The 18,893-nt window shown below is 39.1% G+C and overlaps 3 protein-coding genes across 4 annotated transcripts; 1 reads left to right on the top strand and 2 right to left on the bottom strand.

The window, feature by feature from the left end:
• Nucleotides 1–209: 209 nt before the first annotated feature.
• Nucleotides 210–3,420, bottom strand: LOC135678259 (elicitor-responsive protein 3-like). Its single transcript, XM_065190848.1, has 5 exons — nt 3,204–3,420; nt 1,327–1,392; nt 940–1,066; nt 682–796; nt 210–546 (listed from the first exon to the last, which is right to left on the bottom strand). The coding sequence occupies exons 1-5, from the start codon at nt 3,268–3,270 to the stop codon at nt 490–492; spliced, it is 432 nt and encodes a 143-aa protein (XP_065046920.1). The 5' UTR covers nt 3,271–3,420; the 3' UTR covers nt 210–489.
• Nucleotides 3,421–5,422: 2,002 nt separating this feature from the next.
• LOC135678256 (choline transporter protein 1-like) lies at nt 5,423–12,403 on the top strand. 2 transcript variants are annotated; one of them, XM_065190845.1, is made up of 10 exons: nt 5,423–5,766; nt 6,449–6,807; nt 7,337–7,482; nt 7,926–8,109; nt 8,379–8,452; nt 8,527–8,640; nt 8,958–9,314; nt 9,874–10,131; nt 10,810–11,037; nt 11,974–12,403. In XM_065190845.1, exons 1-10 carry the CDS (start codon nt 5,558–5,560, stop codon nt 12,163–12,165), a joined length of 2,121 nt encoding a protein of 706 aa, XP_065046917.1. In that variant the 5' UTR covers nt 5,423–5,557; the 3' UTR covers nt 12,166–12,403. The 2 variants fall into 2 exon arrangements, with proteins under 2 accessions (XP_065046917.1, XP_065046916.1); XM_065190844.1 differs by having other exon boundaries at nt 5,424–5,766; nt 9,871–10,131.
• A 1,709-nt stretch (nt 12,404–14,112) lies between these two features.
• Nucleotides 14,113–18,325, bottom strand: LOC135678255 (uncharacterized). Its single transcript, XM_065190843.1, has 5 exons — nt 17,662–18,325; nt 16,325–17,276; nt 15,712–16,236; nt 14,988–15,446; nt 14,113–14,604 (listed from the first exon to the last, which is right to left on the bottom strand). The coding sequence occupies exons 1-5, from the start codon at nt 18,279–18,281 to the stop codon at nt 14,296–14,298; spliced, it is 2,865 nt and encodes a 954-aa protein (XP_065046915.1). The 5' UTR covers nt 18,282–18,325; the 3' UTR covers nt 14,113–14,295.
• Nucleotides 18,326–18,893: the final 568 nt, after the last annotated feature.

Raw genomic sequence — 18,893 nt, 5'->3', positions numbered from 1 at the left:
AGTGCCTTGAAATTTTATACAAGAGAAATAGTTAAGTCTTAAGCATACATTTGTTACATGTTTTGGTATAGGCCCAGTTGATTAAATTGAAAACCGCATCTGTCTCTTCGGAATGATTTGGTCCCAGCTATCCATCAGGTACACAGATTATGTTTGATGTTTTATTCTAAGCCAATATATAATTTGCTACTGCAATTTAGTTCAATATGTTTCGTTAAAATAAGTAGCTCCATCTCTTGTATTACCACAATATTCAAAGGAACCAAACAACCAAAAGAACAAGCGACCGACCTTAGTTTGTAGTGGTCCTCACTGAACATAGGAACAAATAACAGCGAACACATGACACCGAGACGAGCCCCACCGAGTGTTCTCCACATCTCCAAACTGAGAATGTGTTTCTAAGGCCACTCGTACGCTCCGAGAAACAACGTAATCTAGTTTTATGGATTTGACATGAGCACAAACTTCCTCCTTCGGATGCATTTCCTAATGCGCAGAATGTTTCCATCCTCCGAATGCTTCCTCGTCAAAGCCTCGAGTTTCCTGCAATCAAACACGGTGCATCATGACATACTCTTCTACCTTACTATATAGAAATTATACCATGCTAGGCTTGATGGATTAAACTGCTAGAGAAGATTAGACATTTCGTTAAGATAGCAAAGGCTGGAGTATTACCACTGGCGTGAAAGTGAGACCGACTTTTATTTCTCCACAGTATCGCTGATCCTTGACCACACTGTATATGGTTGGCGTGAGGCTTCCTTCCGCGAACACTGCTTCCAATGGGATTCTGGAAATTTACATAATAATAGAAAATTAAACAATATCTAATTTATGAAAATCCATCTTTCAAGTGTTTCATTAATTAGCTTGTCTTCTGAATTCCCTGTCGAGTTGTACGTCAGATTATGAGTAATAATAATGAAGACTCACTTTGCTTCTCCTACGAAATCATCTTTTGAAAAAGTATCACTGTCCATGATTTTAACAATGAGCTCCGAGACATTGTCAGACACATTAAAGACAAAGGTCTCATTCCATTCAGGATCACTACCTGCACCTGTGTCCATGGATGACATCCCAGTATTAGTCAAATAAAACAGAAAAGTAAAAAGAGCATCCACTTGTGATGTTAGAAATCTTGAGAGATTGATGTTTTAACAACACATCTAGTGCATGAAATCCCAGTATTAGTCAAACAGAACACAAGTAAAGGAGCATCCAATTTTAGATATCCTTGTGACTTTTAGACTTGGGTTGATGTTCTAACAACACACCTAATGGAAAACAAAGAAACCCCAAGTAATTAATTAGCACCACCTGATGCAGTACTGCTTTTCTGTTCCTGACTGCGGTACGTAAGGACGGCATAAGGATCCATTTTGCCTGCTCGCCAATTGAACATATCAGTTACAAACATTATATATAATACATGAGAAACTCACAACCAAAAGAAATGAAAAGTAAATGCATTGGTCTAGAACAAGGTGCAACCAGAAAAATGAAGGCATATTGTATCATATCCGGGTCAAAAGAGCAGTCAAGAGGCAAAAAGCTTCTCTTTTTTTATGTTCATCATGTCCTAATTCATGATAGATATTACAAAAATGTCAGACCATAACTGGCAAGCTCAAATATTCTTTCTTGCTCCTGTGCTACCACATTTACAGGTAATCCATCCCATTCCAATAGAGAACTTAGATGAGTTGAGTGTCTGGTACACAGATATTAGCATTGGCCTCTATCAATCTAAGAAATCTTGTTTGTTTTTCTGTGGACATAAAGATTATGTGAACTGACTATTAAGGTTGAGGTGGTGGTAGTTCAAAGTTTTTTGTAGGAAATTTCTTACAGCATGTTACCACTTTTAAGTAGTAAATACTACCACTTGTAGAGAATTGGAGGTATCTTGTAACACATACATATTGGTAACAATAACAAGCAGATGTTTTTAGGAATGCAAGAAACCTAAACAAACAGCGACTCCGGTCATAATTGGATTGTCAATTCGGTGTGAAGATGTCCAACTATCCAGAATAAGTTGAGGATTGAGTCGATGTGTTGGTCACGAGAAATTAAACCTAGAGATAAAATTATCAAGAAATTTCATGTGCCTTACAGTAAAAAAGATAGATATTCTAAAAAATAAATTATAAAAAATTACAGGTGTCAACTTGCCAATACGTCGAAGGAAAGGACGATACACCGAAGGATCGAACAAGCGTCGAATAAACCAATGACATGCCGGACAAAGAATTCATCATTCATAATCATTTGTCTAAGATTGAAGTAATTTATAGGGCTAATTAAGTTAATTTTTGATGTAATCATGTTAACTCAATTAGGGGTCAATTGGATCTTAATTGGGACTGATTTGGGTTTATTGGGAGGTCCATTCAGTGACCCAAAAGTTGGGTCAAGTGGTGGCATCGTTAGAACAAGTGGTGGAACCGCCTGTGAGTTGGAAAACTCGAAAAATCCGATCTCCAAGGTTGTCAAGCGATAGTACCACCTAGTGACAATGTATCAGATGTGTGTCGGGCGGTGGTACTGTCTAGTGTTAAGTTGCAAGCTGTGGAACCACCCAATGCAAGCGGTGGTACCACCCGCATTCAGAAGATCCGAAAATTTAAAATTTTGACTTTATTTTTGAAATTATTTGGGACCTATAAATATACCACTTCAACGGCAACAAAATATCAAGTAGATCTGCCTATCTTATCAGTGAGAATGATAAATCAAGAAACAGAGAAATTAAATTGGGATCGGGCAATTGCGGGAGGCATAAAAACCTGCAGTGTGCAGAAGTTGTGTGCCGTTCTATCCGAGGATCTCTAGTCGAAGAACGATGATCATGGATAATAGCTACATGACTACCATCAGATCTATCCGATGATGAACTTTTTTGACTCAAGATCTACATCGGCACAGATCCGACGACGCAGAGAAACACAAAAGTCGTCTCTGCTCTCTTGTTGTCTTTGGATCGATCGATCGATCGATCCTACCACCATAAGACGCGATTCGGTAGTCCGAGTAGCTTGGTGGCATTCGACCATAAAAAAGATCTCAAACAAACCGGATCGGAATCAAAGGTTTACAAGGGAGAAAAAGGCGTGGATTCATCATACGTTCGATCGAGAGATCTTCTTCCGAAGACATCGACGATAGCAAGCAGAAGAGCGGGGAAAACCTACCGAAGAAATCGACGTCCTCGAGGCCCTTGGCGCTCACGAGCAGTACCTCCAGCGTTCCACGAACCATTCTCGAGCTCTCGAACGCGACGATCGCTCTCTTGGGTACGCTCCAAACTCCGAAGTAGGTACGAATGGGACGATTGAAGGGGAAAGGATCGGCCTTCTTAGCGGGGGAAGAAGAGAACAAAGACTCGGTCGTTGAGCCAATGGGAAGCGCCTGACGAGGAAATGTCAATTCTAATATCCACGATTGGTCGCTCTTACTTTTGACTCATAATTGATTTCCTTTTAGCAAAAATATGTATATACATATAAATAAATCTATCTTCTTTTATATTTAATCACATACTGAGGCTGCTAAAAATTTAATGAACCTAAGATAAAAAATATATATTACTGTTAAGGGGAAAAGTCAACCCGATGTGATCTCAACCTAAGAGCATAAGAGTATCTGATGTGATGTGTTACTTGTATTAAGATCGATACTGAAAATTTTTTTTGGGTCTGATCATTTACACTTAAGTCAATAAATAACTAAGGTCTTTTAGTGGGTGTAAATTTTTTCTTAGAAAGAGGGTTTCTTGGCGTAACATCGAGGATTAACTTTTATATCTGGCCTTGGAGGAGAATATGTAACCACCCCCATTATACCATTCTTTACGTTTTATCCACGTGGGTGGTAAGAGAAAGATAATCTCAAATAGTTTGCCTAAGACTTTGCCCACGCGAATAGATTGGTAGAAGGTGACTTGAACCTTTTCCTTCCATGATAGTTTTTACATAACGATTATCTATCAGATAATGTTGATCATTAATATATTTCTTATCAATTATTGAATATAGTGTCATTTCTTTTTAGTAGTCTTAATTCATATTTGGATTGTTTAGTGTCGACATTGATTTGGACTAAAAGAGGTCTACTCCATGTTTAAAAAAAATGGAAGCCTACTAGATTGTGTTATCGTCAAAGTTTATTTAATACTTAAGTTGGTTTAGATTTCGAGGATTCGATTAGATATTGAATGATTCTTTAAGAGGGCAAATGCATCGAGAGAATCACTTCTTGAAGAATTTATTAAGGGGTACTTTTATAGTACGCTATGAGATCATTGTACTCAAAATCATCATTAAATACTTGAATCTTTTGACATTAGACATGATGGTGTAACATCGAACCTAATATTCATGGGCGATGATCCTATATATTAGTTTTTGTAATTCTAACCACATATTCTAAAGAATGATGATGCATGAGCTCGTGGTGGCTACGCTTACGTTATATGCGACACACTTATTTTATTTGATAAATAATTTAAATATTTTTATGCATCAATCTCAAAGTTCAAGAGTAATAATGGGCAGGGATTTATTTCCTTCTACTTATTCTCTAATTTAATTAATTATATTTTCTTTACTAAGACTCCTCCTAAATCTGACATTTACTTAAATCTGACTTAAAGCACTCCAAATAGTTACATAAATATCTGAAAAGACTATACATAAGTGAGTTCATAGATCTATATGATTGATTTAGAAATGAGCTCTCTAAATAGGATACCTTGAAAAGGTTGGCCAGCCACCACCAAACCATCACCACCTCCGCATCCAACTTCCACTCAGCTGACTTCGTGCCCTCTCTGTTCACACATGTTGGTCAACTCACACTGTTCTTTAGATGATGTTATACTCTCCATCGAAGCCAGTCAACTTTCCATGGTCACATCCACTTGAGAGCCACTCCAACGTAAGCACATAACATAGGTCAATGAGCCAGGCAATCAACCAATCCTAGACCACGAGTCACAACTCGGAACCGAGTCGAACCGGCAAACGGGACTCGACGCCGCTCCGAGTGAGGAAGAGCAATGCGTTTTTCCACCGACCTTTAAGTACCCGATACCTTACCCGCCTTTGGATTCGATGTCTTTGAGGGAGCCACATGGAACTAGGGAAGTGCGGCCTTTACGTCAGGTCACGTGGCAGTGGGAAAAGTGTTTTTATTAAGAATAGGACCAATAAAACCCATGTCTTTTCTCTTCGATACACCCGTAGCCTCCATTAGTTATCTATTCCCTATCCGATAATACCAAATTCTCAAGGCTAATCATTGGGAGCTATTTTGCTTGTCCTATTCCACCTAAACTGGTCCACAGGGGTATCAGACCGCCGGCATGCTTCCCCCTTTTTCCACACTGATCGATTTCATGCTCGCTCACTCTCCTGTCGCTGTCTTTCCTCTTCCCATCGCTTGTGATTCTTCGCTTCTCTCTCCTTCGAAAGAGGCTCCATTTAGGGGAAGAGAGAGAGAGAGAGAGAGAGAGAGAGAGAGAGAGAGAGACAGAGAGAGGGAGGAAATGGGCGGCCCGCTAGGGGCGATCATAGGGAGGCACCCGACGGCGGCGGGGGGCGACGGGGATGGCCAGATCGGAGGCGGCGGCGGCGGCGGTATCATACGGCACAACAGGAAGTGCAGGGACTTGGTGTTCCTCGTCATCTTCATCGCGTTCTGGGTGGCCATGATCGTCAATTCCAGCTTCGGATTCAACCAAGGCAACCCACTTCGGTAAGCCTCCTCTGGCTTCCCCCCCTTTTCCAGCTTCAAACCCCACATCCAACTTTTGGGCCAAAAGATGCCTTCTTTACCTCCCTTTACCCCTTCCGTTCAAGATCGGTGAACATATGCTACTGCTTTGGTCGTGTGATGGCATTGCCGCTTCTGTGGCTACTGTAGATGTTGGGAATGAACGATTTCACAACCACATTACCTCAAATCATCAAGTAATTATAAAGCTGGTATGTTTGAGCATCAGATTACGAAGTAAAAAATCACAAGTAGTGTAATATCTTGCTTCAGTCACATATTGTTTTGGCTTGGTTAGGCAACTTCTTTATAAGCTTCTATTAGTTTGATTTCTAACTGGTAAGATGCTGAGAACTATTTATGGATTCCTTTACGGCCAAAGCGAATCGAAGACGTTTTCATTTGGATCCTTGTTTTAATTCTTATCTGTTCCTCATTGTATTTGTCTAAGATAGATAGATAGATAGATACTGTTGGTTCCACTCTAACATAGGGTTTTTGGAGTATATGCATACAATAACACCCAAGATCCGATGTTCTGACGTCGAAAAAAGATGGAATTTTCTTGTTTCAGTCTTCCTTTGCATGTTAATGGTGTTAATTCTTTCGAGGAGTCTTATTTCTGGTCATCATTTGATCAAATGAATGAATCTGTTTGATGCAGACTTACGTACGGACTGGACTACAAAGGAAATGTTTGTGGGAACAGGCATGCTAAACCTGATCTGCGAGAACTGATGGTTAGATATTGGCTGAATCCCAACCAGGTCTACTTGAGTGGCATCGAGAATAGCCAGTTCAATCTAGCCGATGCAAGGAGCATATGCTTGATGGAATGCCCTGTTCCTTCAGAAGATGGGCTCAACTGGGTCTGTGATTACCCGGAGGGTGACATCCGCCTCTCTATGGATGATTGGATCAACCGAGACTATGATTACTATGAGTTCCTAACATCAGAGATGCGGAATAGTTCTCTTCAGCTCCAAGGTCCATGCTATCCTGTCATATTTCCAAGTGTGAACGGTAAGTATGTCGAATCTTACTCTATGAAGTAATATCGATTTGATATTCTCGTGAAGAAAAAGTCTAGTAATAGTTCCTAACACCAGAGATATGGAATAATTCTCTTACTCAATGAAGTAATAATTGAAACAAATTTCTGTTACTCACTCGTTGTCTTGGCTTTTGTTTCTTGAGCTTTATATGATGCATGCTTCCCGACAACGAACTTTCCAAATAGTACCTTTATCTGTGAAACATCATCTGCCAAGACCAACAGCAGCGGCTTGTACATTCCATAGTTACACATTCTTTTGGATGCTTTTCGGAGTACCTTCTTGGTTTCTTCCAAATTTTCTTATCCAATTGGTTTTGATCCTTAGTTTTCTGATAAATGCATCATGACATGGGTCATCTTTTCTCTGATCCATTGCATGCTGTTGATGATATCGTATGTATCCTCATCGTCATGTTTCACATGTCCATATTTGAAATTCCAACCTCACATTACTCTTCTGTAGAATGGTTCACTGAGTGTTTTTTTTATGACCAGTTTACTGGAGCTGTCAGTTCATTGCACGTGCATCAAATGTTTCTTTGAAGCATTGGCAGCAGATGGGTGGTGTAAACATTGATGAGAACATAATAATAGATAAAACTATTCACAGAGCCATCAACTCTCCATCACCCGTCTTAAAGGTTGGTGATTTTATTAGTTTTTACCTTGTTCGTATATCTTTCGAGTATTACATTCTGTGGTTCTGATGTCATCTTTCTAGCTAAAAGTGGCCTAGTAGATGCAAATATCTTTGCCAGCTAAATGCTGATTCAGATCAGACCAACAGCTTCTGTGATACCTTCATTTGTACAAGTCAAAGATAAAATCCCGGAATGTTGCAAAATATTTCTGAGATGAATTTGATTTCTAATGGTGGTCAAAATACACAATGCATGGTTTTGTGCTATCTAGCGTTTTCCTTTAGGAAATGCAGACGGACAGCTAATACCTTGTCGCATTCATATTAAATGTCAACTCAAAATGATATATATGCATGCCGCTCAGGCTTTGTCATTCTATTACCCCCTAAAGTATCTCATCATCCAAACGAAACCTTTACCTAATGAATATTTCCTTCATGCAGAGGTACGTGGCGGATATTGGGAAGGCATGGCCTGTGTTAATTGTTTGCGGAGGAATCCTCCCCGTCTTTTTGTCTGTTATATGGCTATTGATGATACGCCATTTTGTTGCTGGAATGACTTGGATAACAGTGATTCTCTTCAATGCCCTTGTGATATCTGTTACAATGTTCTACTACACAAAAGGTCAGATATATATTTCACAGAAATGTTGTTATTCTGATGTGCAGTTAATTATGTAGCATCTGGTGTGGATCGAATATTTTTAGTGAAGAATTATTTGACATCAACAATGGAAAGTGGCCTAGTCGTTCATTATTAATGTTTCGATACTTCTCGTTAATGAAACTATGATTATATACTTTAATGCAAAATTTAGTCTCTCGACTGCACTACTATGGTTTCTGTTCTTGACCAATGAGCACCAAATAATTATGCTCTCAAATGCTTTTCAGCTGGATGGATTGGTAATGATGCCTTGTCGGTTGTTATTGGTGAACACGACCCTTACATCCACATAAGTGGCCGGGTTTGTTCCTATCACGAGTCACAAATATTTGGCAATTGTCTCTCTATTGTTGCTTATCTTCAGATTCAATGCAGGAAATAAATCATATTCGTGCTGTTGCTGTTCTTATGACGATAGTAATGATTATTGCCTTCCTCTCTTCACTAGCAATTATCCGCCGAATACTTATAGCGACATCAGTTTTGAAGGTAATAATGATTCTGAAATCAGCTGAATCTGCAATTTCATGTGGGAGTTAAAGCATTTTCTTTTTTTGGATAGCAAGCACAGCTACATCTAGTTGTATATATACGAAGGCATGAAAACCCAGCTATTGCTTTGAAATATATTGACTTGAATTCTGACATGATCAGGCAAAACCTGATTGGCTTTGAACATCTATTAACTTATACAATAAGCAGTATTTCATTAACATCACAATTAAGATTTTGCTTTGATCGTCTTCTCCATTCATCTCTAGTATACTAAACTTTATTCTGCAAGCTAACTTTATGGGTATGCTCAGGTTGCAGCAAAAGTAATAGGCGAGGTCCAGGCTCTTATAATTTTCCCGATACTGCCATATGTTATCCTTGCAGTATTCTACATGTTCTGGTTTTCTGCTGCTCTTCATCTTTTCAGCTCTGGTCAGATCCTCAGAAATGATTGTGGTGGAAACTGCTGTTCATTTGACCTAAAGTCCAACAAGATCAATTGTGATAATTGTTGTGGCTATCGTATCCATTACACTCGCAATATTGGAATTTCTATCCTTTTTCACCTTTTTGGATGTTACTGGGCAACGCAGTTTATCATTGCATGCTCATCAACTGTCATTGCTGGATCAGTTGCCTCATACTACTGGGCTCGTGGTGAGATATCGGTAAGAAAAGCCAAAAGTTAAAGTTGTTCGAGTCTCAGGGTCCAAATAGATCTATGCAGGCACAACATACTTGACCGAGCAGCTAAATCTTAGCTGTTTCTTAAATTAGTTGGTTAAAAAAATGTCAGCTTCTGAGAAATCAGATTATGGTTTTGAGCCCATGGTGTACTTCTGCTTAAAACTCAAAGAGCAATCCTTGTAGTCCTCTTAAATCTGAAACTTAAGTTAATCCTTTTGACTTTGCATGTATCGAGCTCCTTGGTTTCCTTGATGCAGCTTGGTTCCTGATTTAGAATGATATACTATGCTCGTAAATTGCCCTCGTGTAAATTACCATAGTCTGATGTTTCTATAAGAAAAGCTACAAATATATGCTTTTATGTGTGTTCAGACGATGACATATTTATCCACCTTCAGAAAAGATCATTCTGTGAACTATGGGAATGTTACAATACTTATTGTGCCTAGCATGAAATGAACCTCGTTGTTTTGATTATTCCTTTTCACTGGATCATCTTTTGTTTTTGAATAGTGAATCTTTTTAAACTGAATGCAGCAGGAGATTCCATTTCTTCCTGTATTTTCTTCCATGAAGCGGCTCTTGCGATACAGTCTAGGATCTGTGGCTCTTGGTTCCCTTGTTGTATCAATTGTTGAATGGGTGAGATTTATCCTTGAGGCCCTACGGCGCAGGTTAAGACACAGTGATCCTGCTCCGGTAACCTGCTTTGGAAAGTTCATGTCCTCTTCTTCTCAATGCTGCTTAGGATGCATTGATTGGATCATCAAGTCCGTGAATCGTAATGCATATATTATGGTAATAATTTGGACAACACTTATAGAGGAAGCTTGTATTTTGCCATGTACACCAGCTAAATCTTGCTCCTTATTCAGTCCAATTAAATTTCTAATTGTGTTGTCTGTTCTGCTCATCTCTGTGGTGCTTTACTGGAAATGTTTATCTGACGTAAGCACTAATTCATTTTTTTGTAGACCAGACAGGCTTTTGTTTGATTCTCTTTTTTTTTTCTTTTAATATGAATGATGAATTTTAGGTACATCATTACCACAATTTTTTATCTCTGCCACCTTTGTGTCTGGAAAGAAATTTCATGCACCGTACTTGCACAATGTAGGGACTGTCAGGGAAGGCTTTTACTTTTTATTAGTCATATATCCATGGATGCATTGTACAGCAAATATGCACCATTCATATGCAAGGGCATGCATTTTGCTATGTTTAGGTCGCCTAAGTAGTATCTAAATCCGAAATAACATGAAAGTGGGACAGTACATACCACACAATCATCTTCAGGTTTTGGGTTTTCGAACTTCTCGTGTCTTTGGTTGCAAACAATCTTAACTGTTTGATGAAGTCTGTGACAGCCTTATATTGCTAGTTCTTGGTACGGTGTTCATTAGTTAGTTCTTGCATGCTCTATGGTTTTATGTCTTTGCTATATTTCTAACTTGTATTGGTCATTATATAATGCAGATTGCCATCACAGGAAAAGGATTTAGCAAAGCTTCTGCTATTGCTACTGGGTTGATTATGAATAATATATTGCGCATAGGAAAGGTCAATGTCATTGGAGATGTGATTCTCTACCTTGGGAAGCTATGTGTCAGCCTGTTCTGTGCATTATTTGCATTCCTCATGTTGGACACCCACAAATACAAATCTGCTCATAACAAGATATCATCCCCTTTGTTCCCTGTTTTGGTAAGGTTCTCTATTAGATGTTTTCTATCTCTTTCTCAATTCACTTGTTTCCTATGAGTTGAGAGTTGCAAATCGTGCTCTATTTTTTTCATGGGAAAGGAAGGCAAACAATGCTTTAAACTTAGTAGAACACAAACTTAACTAGAAGGTACTAGAATCAGCAAGACAATAGGTCTAGGATGTTTTGGGAGTATTTTGCCTGGTGTGTGCCATCACAGGATTGCTTCATGGATGCTTCCCATGAACCTCATTGCACACATGGGTGATCAAGACAAAATAAATGTCACATTATCATAAATAGGTCTCTAGTTTGTTTGAAGACCTTTGGGGAACTCTTTGTGCTTACTAGTTTATCTCACTCTTCGGTTACTACTAAAACTCAAGCACGAACAGCACTATAATGGGAGTAAAAGCAAGCAGGTGGATGTATGAAGTATTTTATTTCATGCGTCATGTAGTGTGTGTCGATCACCCAATATTTATGGCATGGGAAGGATTGTAGTGAACAGATCTCCAAGACATGATCTCTTTATAGGATCAATAAGCATTTAAGCAAAAAGTGACATATCTAGGATAGAAGCAGAAAGGGGTGATATTTCAGTATGGAGAGCTTCATATGATGTCTTTTGTAGAATAACACGACTATACTATCGTCTTTAGTTGGGAGAATATGTTCCTATTCCTATCAGTGGATATGATGTAAAGTGTTAGGAGAGATGCCTGGAGTTTAATGACAAAAGACTGTCTTCTTGGCATGGTCATCATGTCTGTATTTGTGAATCTCTCTTTGCTTTTGCATTCTTCTAAGCCTTATATCCAACCATGCAGGAAAGTGCTTTTCCTTCTGGACTATCAATAGCTTGCTCTGTAAATATATTTTCTTTGTGATGCGTATAGGTTGAACTCCAGTGTTGACATGCTTAAATTTTCATGCAGGTAACTTGGGGGCTTGGTTACATAGTTGCAACCCTTTTTTTTGCAGTGGTTGAGATGTCGATCGATACTATCATCCTCTCCTTCTGCCAAGATGCAGAGGAGCATCAAGGGACTGCACAATATGCACCTCCCCTGCTAATGGAAACACTAGATAGCCAAGGAGAGATGCAGCGACTAACACAAGGCTCTTAAGCAGATGTTTTTTATGTGTGTTTCATTGCCCTGAGATTACCAATCCTAAAGCGAAAGCATTATCCTTTTTCTAATGCTTTAATACTGATTTGTTGGTCACCTTGTCATTTCATTTATGTTATTGATGTGTCTTCAGAAGCTGTGGTTTTGAAGCCCTGTCATAACAGGTATGATGACAACTCACCTGAACCTTTATAAGCAGGTGATTATAGTGTTAAAGGATTGTATTCTTGCCTCTCTTGAATGATCTTCTATTGTCCACTTTTTGGTAAAATGGGCTGGTTTTAACCTTGTTTATACCAAAAACAACTACAAAGCTAATGACTTCTACAATTGTAAACCAATTCTCAATCAAACATTCACAGAACACAAAGGTGGAGTTTTGCTGTGCTACTAAGAAATAGGAATAGTTACTTCTATGCCTATTGACTGTTTTATAAGATGGTATCAGCTTTTTACACCTATTGGTTTTTGCTCTGTGCTATTCAAGCACATACAAAGACAGGCCTTATACAAGCCATGTTCTTATGATTATGCCATTCTATTAAATTGGAAATGCATCTTATAGAATACTTTGGGCATATTTGTGCTCTCAGAAGATGATTCTGTTATCTGTATGCAAACCGACACTAATTATGCCTTAGTAGTTTTTTTCTTTTCGCAAATTTGACATAGCCATTAAACAAACAATCGATCCATAGTTTCTATGGTTTCCTTTTTCCTCGATGAGTTTGCATGATGACTTGAAGAAATCAAGGAAAGAAAACTAGGAACAGATACATGAGAAGAGACGCGCAACAAACATATTCACACTGAATTAAACGATATCGATTCTAACTTCTAAGCAGGGTAAGACGAAAGATTAAGAGAACTGGATCTACATGAACAGAATTGTTCTACATCCTTAAGCTTGCGTGAAGAAATCAAGGCCACAGATCGATGGATCAGAAGAGACACGCAACCACGTATTCAGATCTAACTTCTAAGCAGGCTAAGACGGAAAATTAAAAAGCATCCGTGAACGTGCTGGATCTACATGAACGGAATCAAGAGAAGCGAAGCCGAACAAACCCGGAAGAGGAATCGATCATCCCCTGAGCTTGCGGACCTTGTACCATCCCTTCTTGCAGGCAGATCCGACCACCTTCATCCCCTTCCTGAACAGGATCTTTAGCTCCTTCGCCCGATCCTTCAGCTGCTTCTCGAGATCCGCCATCGCCTTCCTCCTCGATCACCACCAACACACAGAAGCAACCACGATCTCTATCTCGATAAGAGGAATGAAGGCCGCAACCAAACGGATTCTGTTTTGGTTTTGTTTCGCCCCTGTTCAACGGAGCGTCTTTTCCGCGGGCGTTTTCGGTGTCCACCGGGAACTATAACGTTCGTGCAGCTTCGATGGACCGTCAGATCTCTGCAGGATTGGCAGTCGGGCCTTACCGGAACCGGAGTGGCGCGTAAGGTTTTCTATGAGGTTATTTCAAAACCCATACAAATTTCGACTTAAACCATATAATTATTAAAGTAAATAGAGATTCATCGTATCGAGCCATACCGTTCGATTTGAACAACATATACCAATCCAACAAGAGATCAATACATGCGATATATTAAGACACCTCATTGTACCGTGTGTCGATATACTCATTACGATTCAGTACGTATCATATCGATGACCGATCGATACATCGATACGAACCAATAATATAAATTTAAATTTTGTGCATAAATATTCGAGTTCACGTGTGAGCATCATTTGATTTGATGTAATAAAAAAAATTAATTAAAAAATCTAATTAGCATTAACTAATTTGAGTTACAAGAAATTTAAATACCTAAAGTACTTCTAGTATTCTTATAATCATAATAAAATTTTAAATGAATTTTAAATGAATTAATTAACCATAAGGCATATATTAAAGTTTCTAGATTTGGTAAGCCCAAACGTAAACAGAGAGTAATAAGTATGAAATTACTTATATGGTGAGATATATACATGCAATTTACCTTTTTTTAGAAAATATTTAAAAGGATATTTTTGAATTTTTAGCCATATATGGATCAGAGACAAAACAAGGTTTACCGGGAGGACGATTTGATTCTGTTGGCTGGCTGCAGAAGAACACAACCTTATTTGATGTAAGCAACTGTGCATCCATAGTTCATCGGGCTTTCTTCTTCGAACTTGGCCACTCGAGGGTGATTCCTTAGTACCTCAAGGACACACTCCTTCACAGCTCCAGTCCCCGTTCCATGGACGATGAAGAGAACCCCACGCGATTTGCAACCCAAGATGGCCATCTGAAGATGATGGGAAGCTTCTTCGACCCGCTTGCCCCGCAAATCGACTGTGTTCTTCGACGTCCTCACGGCTGGCCCGAAGGTAGCCTCCTCATCCTTGTTTGCCTCCGTTGCAGGTCCTTTGTTCCACCTTCTTATCTGCAGTAGTTCAGAAAGGCAAACAAGTGTTTGATATAAATCCTCTTGCAACCATGGAAGTTCTATGAGTAATATTGATTTTAACATGCATCTAGTTCAAATAAAAGCAACTCGGTTATTTGATGTGGTTCAAGCAAGTGGAAATTGATGATGGAAGTGCTTGGGAAGTTGGATGAAGAAGATGAAATGTCATAGAAGAAAAATGAAACCTTAGAACTAGACATGATAGAAACCCTTTCAATTCTAATTGGAATGCAAGCAGGAACTAGAGGAAGGAGGGGAAAACAAAGGCTATTCTTTTCCTTTCAGACAACCATACTATACAGCCACTAATAGAAGGAAAGAAGCATTAGAAGACCTAAATGTAGGACTTTCTTGCATACCTGCCCTCTTTGTTGCAAAGCAGAATTATGCCTGCCCGAGCTACTTTGGACCAATCTCATGTCATTTCTTTTCACGCGCACCTTTATTTTTCCATACTGGACAGTGGTAGTGCCGTCTTCCGCTGGTGCTGCGACCACAGTAGCAACCTTGTCTCCTAACCCTGTAACATGTACTTGATCTCCAATTTGTGGTAGATAAGAGCTGCCGCTTTCTGTGCTCTCATATGACATATCATCTTTTGGGGAATGCGCTGCAACAATGGAAGCGATTGCTGTCTGAGATTCTCTCATTATTGAACTAAATTGATCAAGAGTTGCACTTTGAATTCGACTCTCAAAGTCCTGGATTATGGAATCCATCTTAGACTTAACAATCTTTAGCTCCTGTTGTACCAAATGAGACTCCTTCGCCTTAAGGGCTGCCACTCGCTTATCAATATCTTCAGCCTCAGATTGTATCTATGTAATTCAGTAAGACATGTGAAATCAAATATAAATCAACAGGATAGGCACAGACATAAAGGAAAAACCATATTAAGTCAGTGCACCTTGTCAATATTGTAAAATTAAACGCATGGCAGCAAAACGATGAAAGATCTCGGAACAAATAACAAGAGATCTGAATTTAAAGTAGGAGAACTTTTTGAGTTACAACTACTAGGATGCCCAAGGTAACATTTTGTGAAACTTACAGAATAGATATTATGATACTATGAACTCGTACCTCAGAATGCAACTTCTTCACTTCTTCAAGTACCAATGCAGCTTCATTTGCTTGAGCCTCTAACAGGTTTCTTTCCTCTAGCAAAGACTGATAAAGTGAACCTTGTCTTTCCCTTTCTCTGTCAGGCTCTAACTTCTTAACCCATTCTTCTGCACGATCTAACATCTTCTGATCAAAGCCAATCGACTTAGCAATACTCAAGGCATTTGAGTTACCAGTACTTCCCCATAGAATACGAAATGTGGGTTGCAAGGTCTCCAAACAAAACTCCATTGCAGCATTCTCAAACCGAGAATCACCAGATTTCAGGCGGCTCAAGTCGGCATAATGGGTAGTAACAACAGATAAGTTGGCATGATCGGCAAGGTACCGGAGAATGCTGGTTGAGAGAGCCACACCTTCTGATGGATCAGTACCACTACCAATCTCATCTATCAGGACGAGTGAATTTTCCGAAGCAACCTCTGTGATTTTGCAGATACGCGATATGTGCCCACTAAAAGTAGACAGGTTATGCTCCAACGACTTCAGTCCAAAAAATAAGAGTTTCAGAAACATACCAAATTTGAGCAACTTATCATAATAGATACCTTCAGAAGTGGATAGAAACTACCTGGTGATCACCAATATCTGCAAGAATTTGGTCAAACCATGGCAGTTTTGGCTGATCCCTAGCTGATAAAAACATTCCAGCCTTTGACATAATAGATGCCAAGCCCAAAGTTTTCATAGTAGCTGTTTTACCTCCAGTATTAGGTCCAGATATCACAACCACTTTAGTAGAATTTTCTATCTTAAAGTCCACAGGAACAGGGGGTTCTACTTCAAGAAATTCTTCAGAGTCTATCGACAGATTCCTCCTATCAAACAATATCGAACTTCCACCTCCTTTTTCTGAGACAGAAGGCAAGTGTCTAAGGGAAGGTTCAAGGAGCAAAGGGTGCTGAATGCTTTCTATATCTACTGACAATGTATCTCCAGTTATAATTGATTTGAACCTTTCATAGTCCTGGATGAGGTATGGACGAACACCACCATTCCACAAGGCATATGCTCCTCTGGCAACAGCAAGATCCAATTCTAAAATCTTTTCCATTAGATACCTAATTTTTGTCTCCGCATGTGCGATTTCTGAAGTTAATACACCCAGAATAGCAAGTTCCTCAGCTTTCTCATCATTGAAAAGTCTGACTTCCATGTTGTTGAGTTCAATAGCATCTCTTGGCTCAATAAAGTATGTTGCTCCAGAGCTACTAGAACTAAGAAGAATACCTTCCGGGAGCAGAGACTTGTGTGAAGCCTTAATGCCAACACACATTCTAGACCGTCGCTTTGTAACCAGAGGACTATCAATGCCCCCAGACTGGAAAACCTTCATGGACACTTCCTTCAAAAAAGACTCGAGTTTCTCCATGTTCTTCCTCCTCTCCATCCTAATGGATTCCAATTTCATGCTAGCTTGATCCAGAACTATGGAAAGTTTACCATCGATGCAAAATGCTATTTGGTTTGCTAATTCTACCAGAAAATCACAATCTTGCAGAATCTCCAGAAGAGAAGTGTACCTGTTCATCACATATTCATGATTATTTTATGCAACATTTTCTTGTAAGAGAAATTTTCATCAAGTTCTAGTTTGATAATCCACCAAATCCAACTCAGAGTTGTATACATCGGTTGAAACACAATAATCAATTAATATGATAAAAGAACATTAACCAATCAAACTGAACAAAAAAGCATTTAAAAACAATTTGTTTTCATACTCATACTAATTGGTGCCAAGCATTGTCTCTAACTTCAATTGGGCAACTTATCAAACACATCAAAATCTTTAAGTTGAGTGTGAAAATGCATTAGAAGAATCTAAAATGGGATGTAACATCCTATTGACTCGAGAGAATCTTCAATGAATAATATACGAACTGATCTGGAGGAAGAGTTGAAAACCTATCAGAAGACTCATCGGCCGAGATCTTCTCCAATTGCTCAAAAACCCTTCTTGCCGATTGAAGACTCCGTTCAATGGCACAGAGCTCCCGGATGCCAAGAAGCTCGCCTGCAACTGCCGCTCTGACAATCTCCGACACATCACCGATCCCAGAGAAGTCCAGTGGCCGCGGAAGCAGCACAGCCGCCGCCGTCTGGTCCAGTAGCTTCTCGCTCTCCTCCCGATCTCGACCAACCGGCAGATTCCCGCTCCGGCAAAGGGCGCGGCCCACGCTCGTGGAAACGAAGGCGGAGACTTGGGAGCAGACGGAGCCCCACTCCAAGGTCTCCTCCGTTTCCCTCCGGAGCTCCTCGCGAATCCTAACCCTCTCGGCATCAGCAGCAAGACCAGCTCCGATCCTACTCTTCCTGGGGCTAATTGAAATCGCGGCCAACTTCGGTTTCCCCTGGAAGGTCTTCGAAACCCTAGTGCTCTTTCCGACAGAGCTGACAGAGTTCGCAGCACGGATCGATGTGAGCTTGGAAACCCCAGCATTCTTGGACGCGGAGACGGTGTCATCGCGAGAGAAGAAGAGATTTGGGGGTTCCTTGAAGCGAACGAAGCAATTGAAAGCTTCCATGTAATACGAAAGGAGCAGCTTTTGTTTCCGTGAGAGGAGGATAAGACTTTACCGTTATCTTTATCCCACGGTTGGATTTGGAGGGAAGCAATCAAATAAAATAGGATTTTGCCCCAATTTCTTTGGGTTTTACTTTATATATATATATATATATATGTATATATATATATATGTATATATATATGTATGTATATATATATATGTATGTATGTATATATATATATATATGTATGTATGTATGTATATATATATGTATATGTATATGTATATATATATATATATATATATATATATATATATATATATATATATATATGTATATGTATACATATGTATATGTATATGTATACATATGTATATATATATATATGTATATATATATATGTATGCATATATATGTATGTATATATGTACATATATACATACATATATACATACATACATATATATATATATATATAGTGAGAGTGAGATAGAGAGAGAGAGAGAGAGTCAACAAAGCAAACAGTACTCTCTATTACACGAAAAGAACATTTTACCTTTTACTCCAAATATTTATCTTTGATATATTTTTAGAATAATTCTAACACTGAAAGAACATCCCAAAGGCAT

This window comes from Musa acuminata, chromosome BXJ1-7 (assembly GCF_036884655.1).
Source record: "Musa acuminata AAA Group cultivar baxijiao chromosome BXJ1-7, Cavendish_Baxijiao_AAA, whole genome shotgun sequence".
NCBI classification, from domain to species: domain Eukaryota; kingdom Viridiplantae; phylum Streptophyta; class Magnoliopsida; order Zingiberales; family Musaceae; genus Musa; species Musa acuminata.
This window is presented reverse-complemented; position numbering and strand designations above follow the sequence as displayed.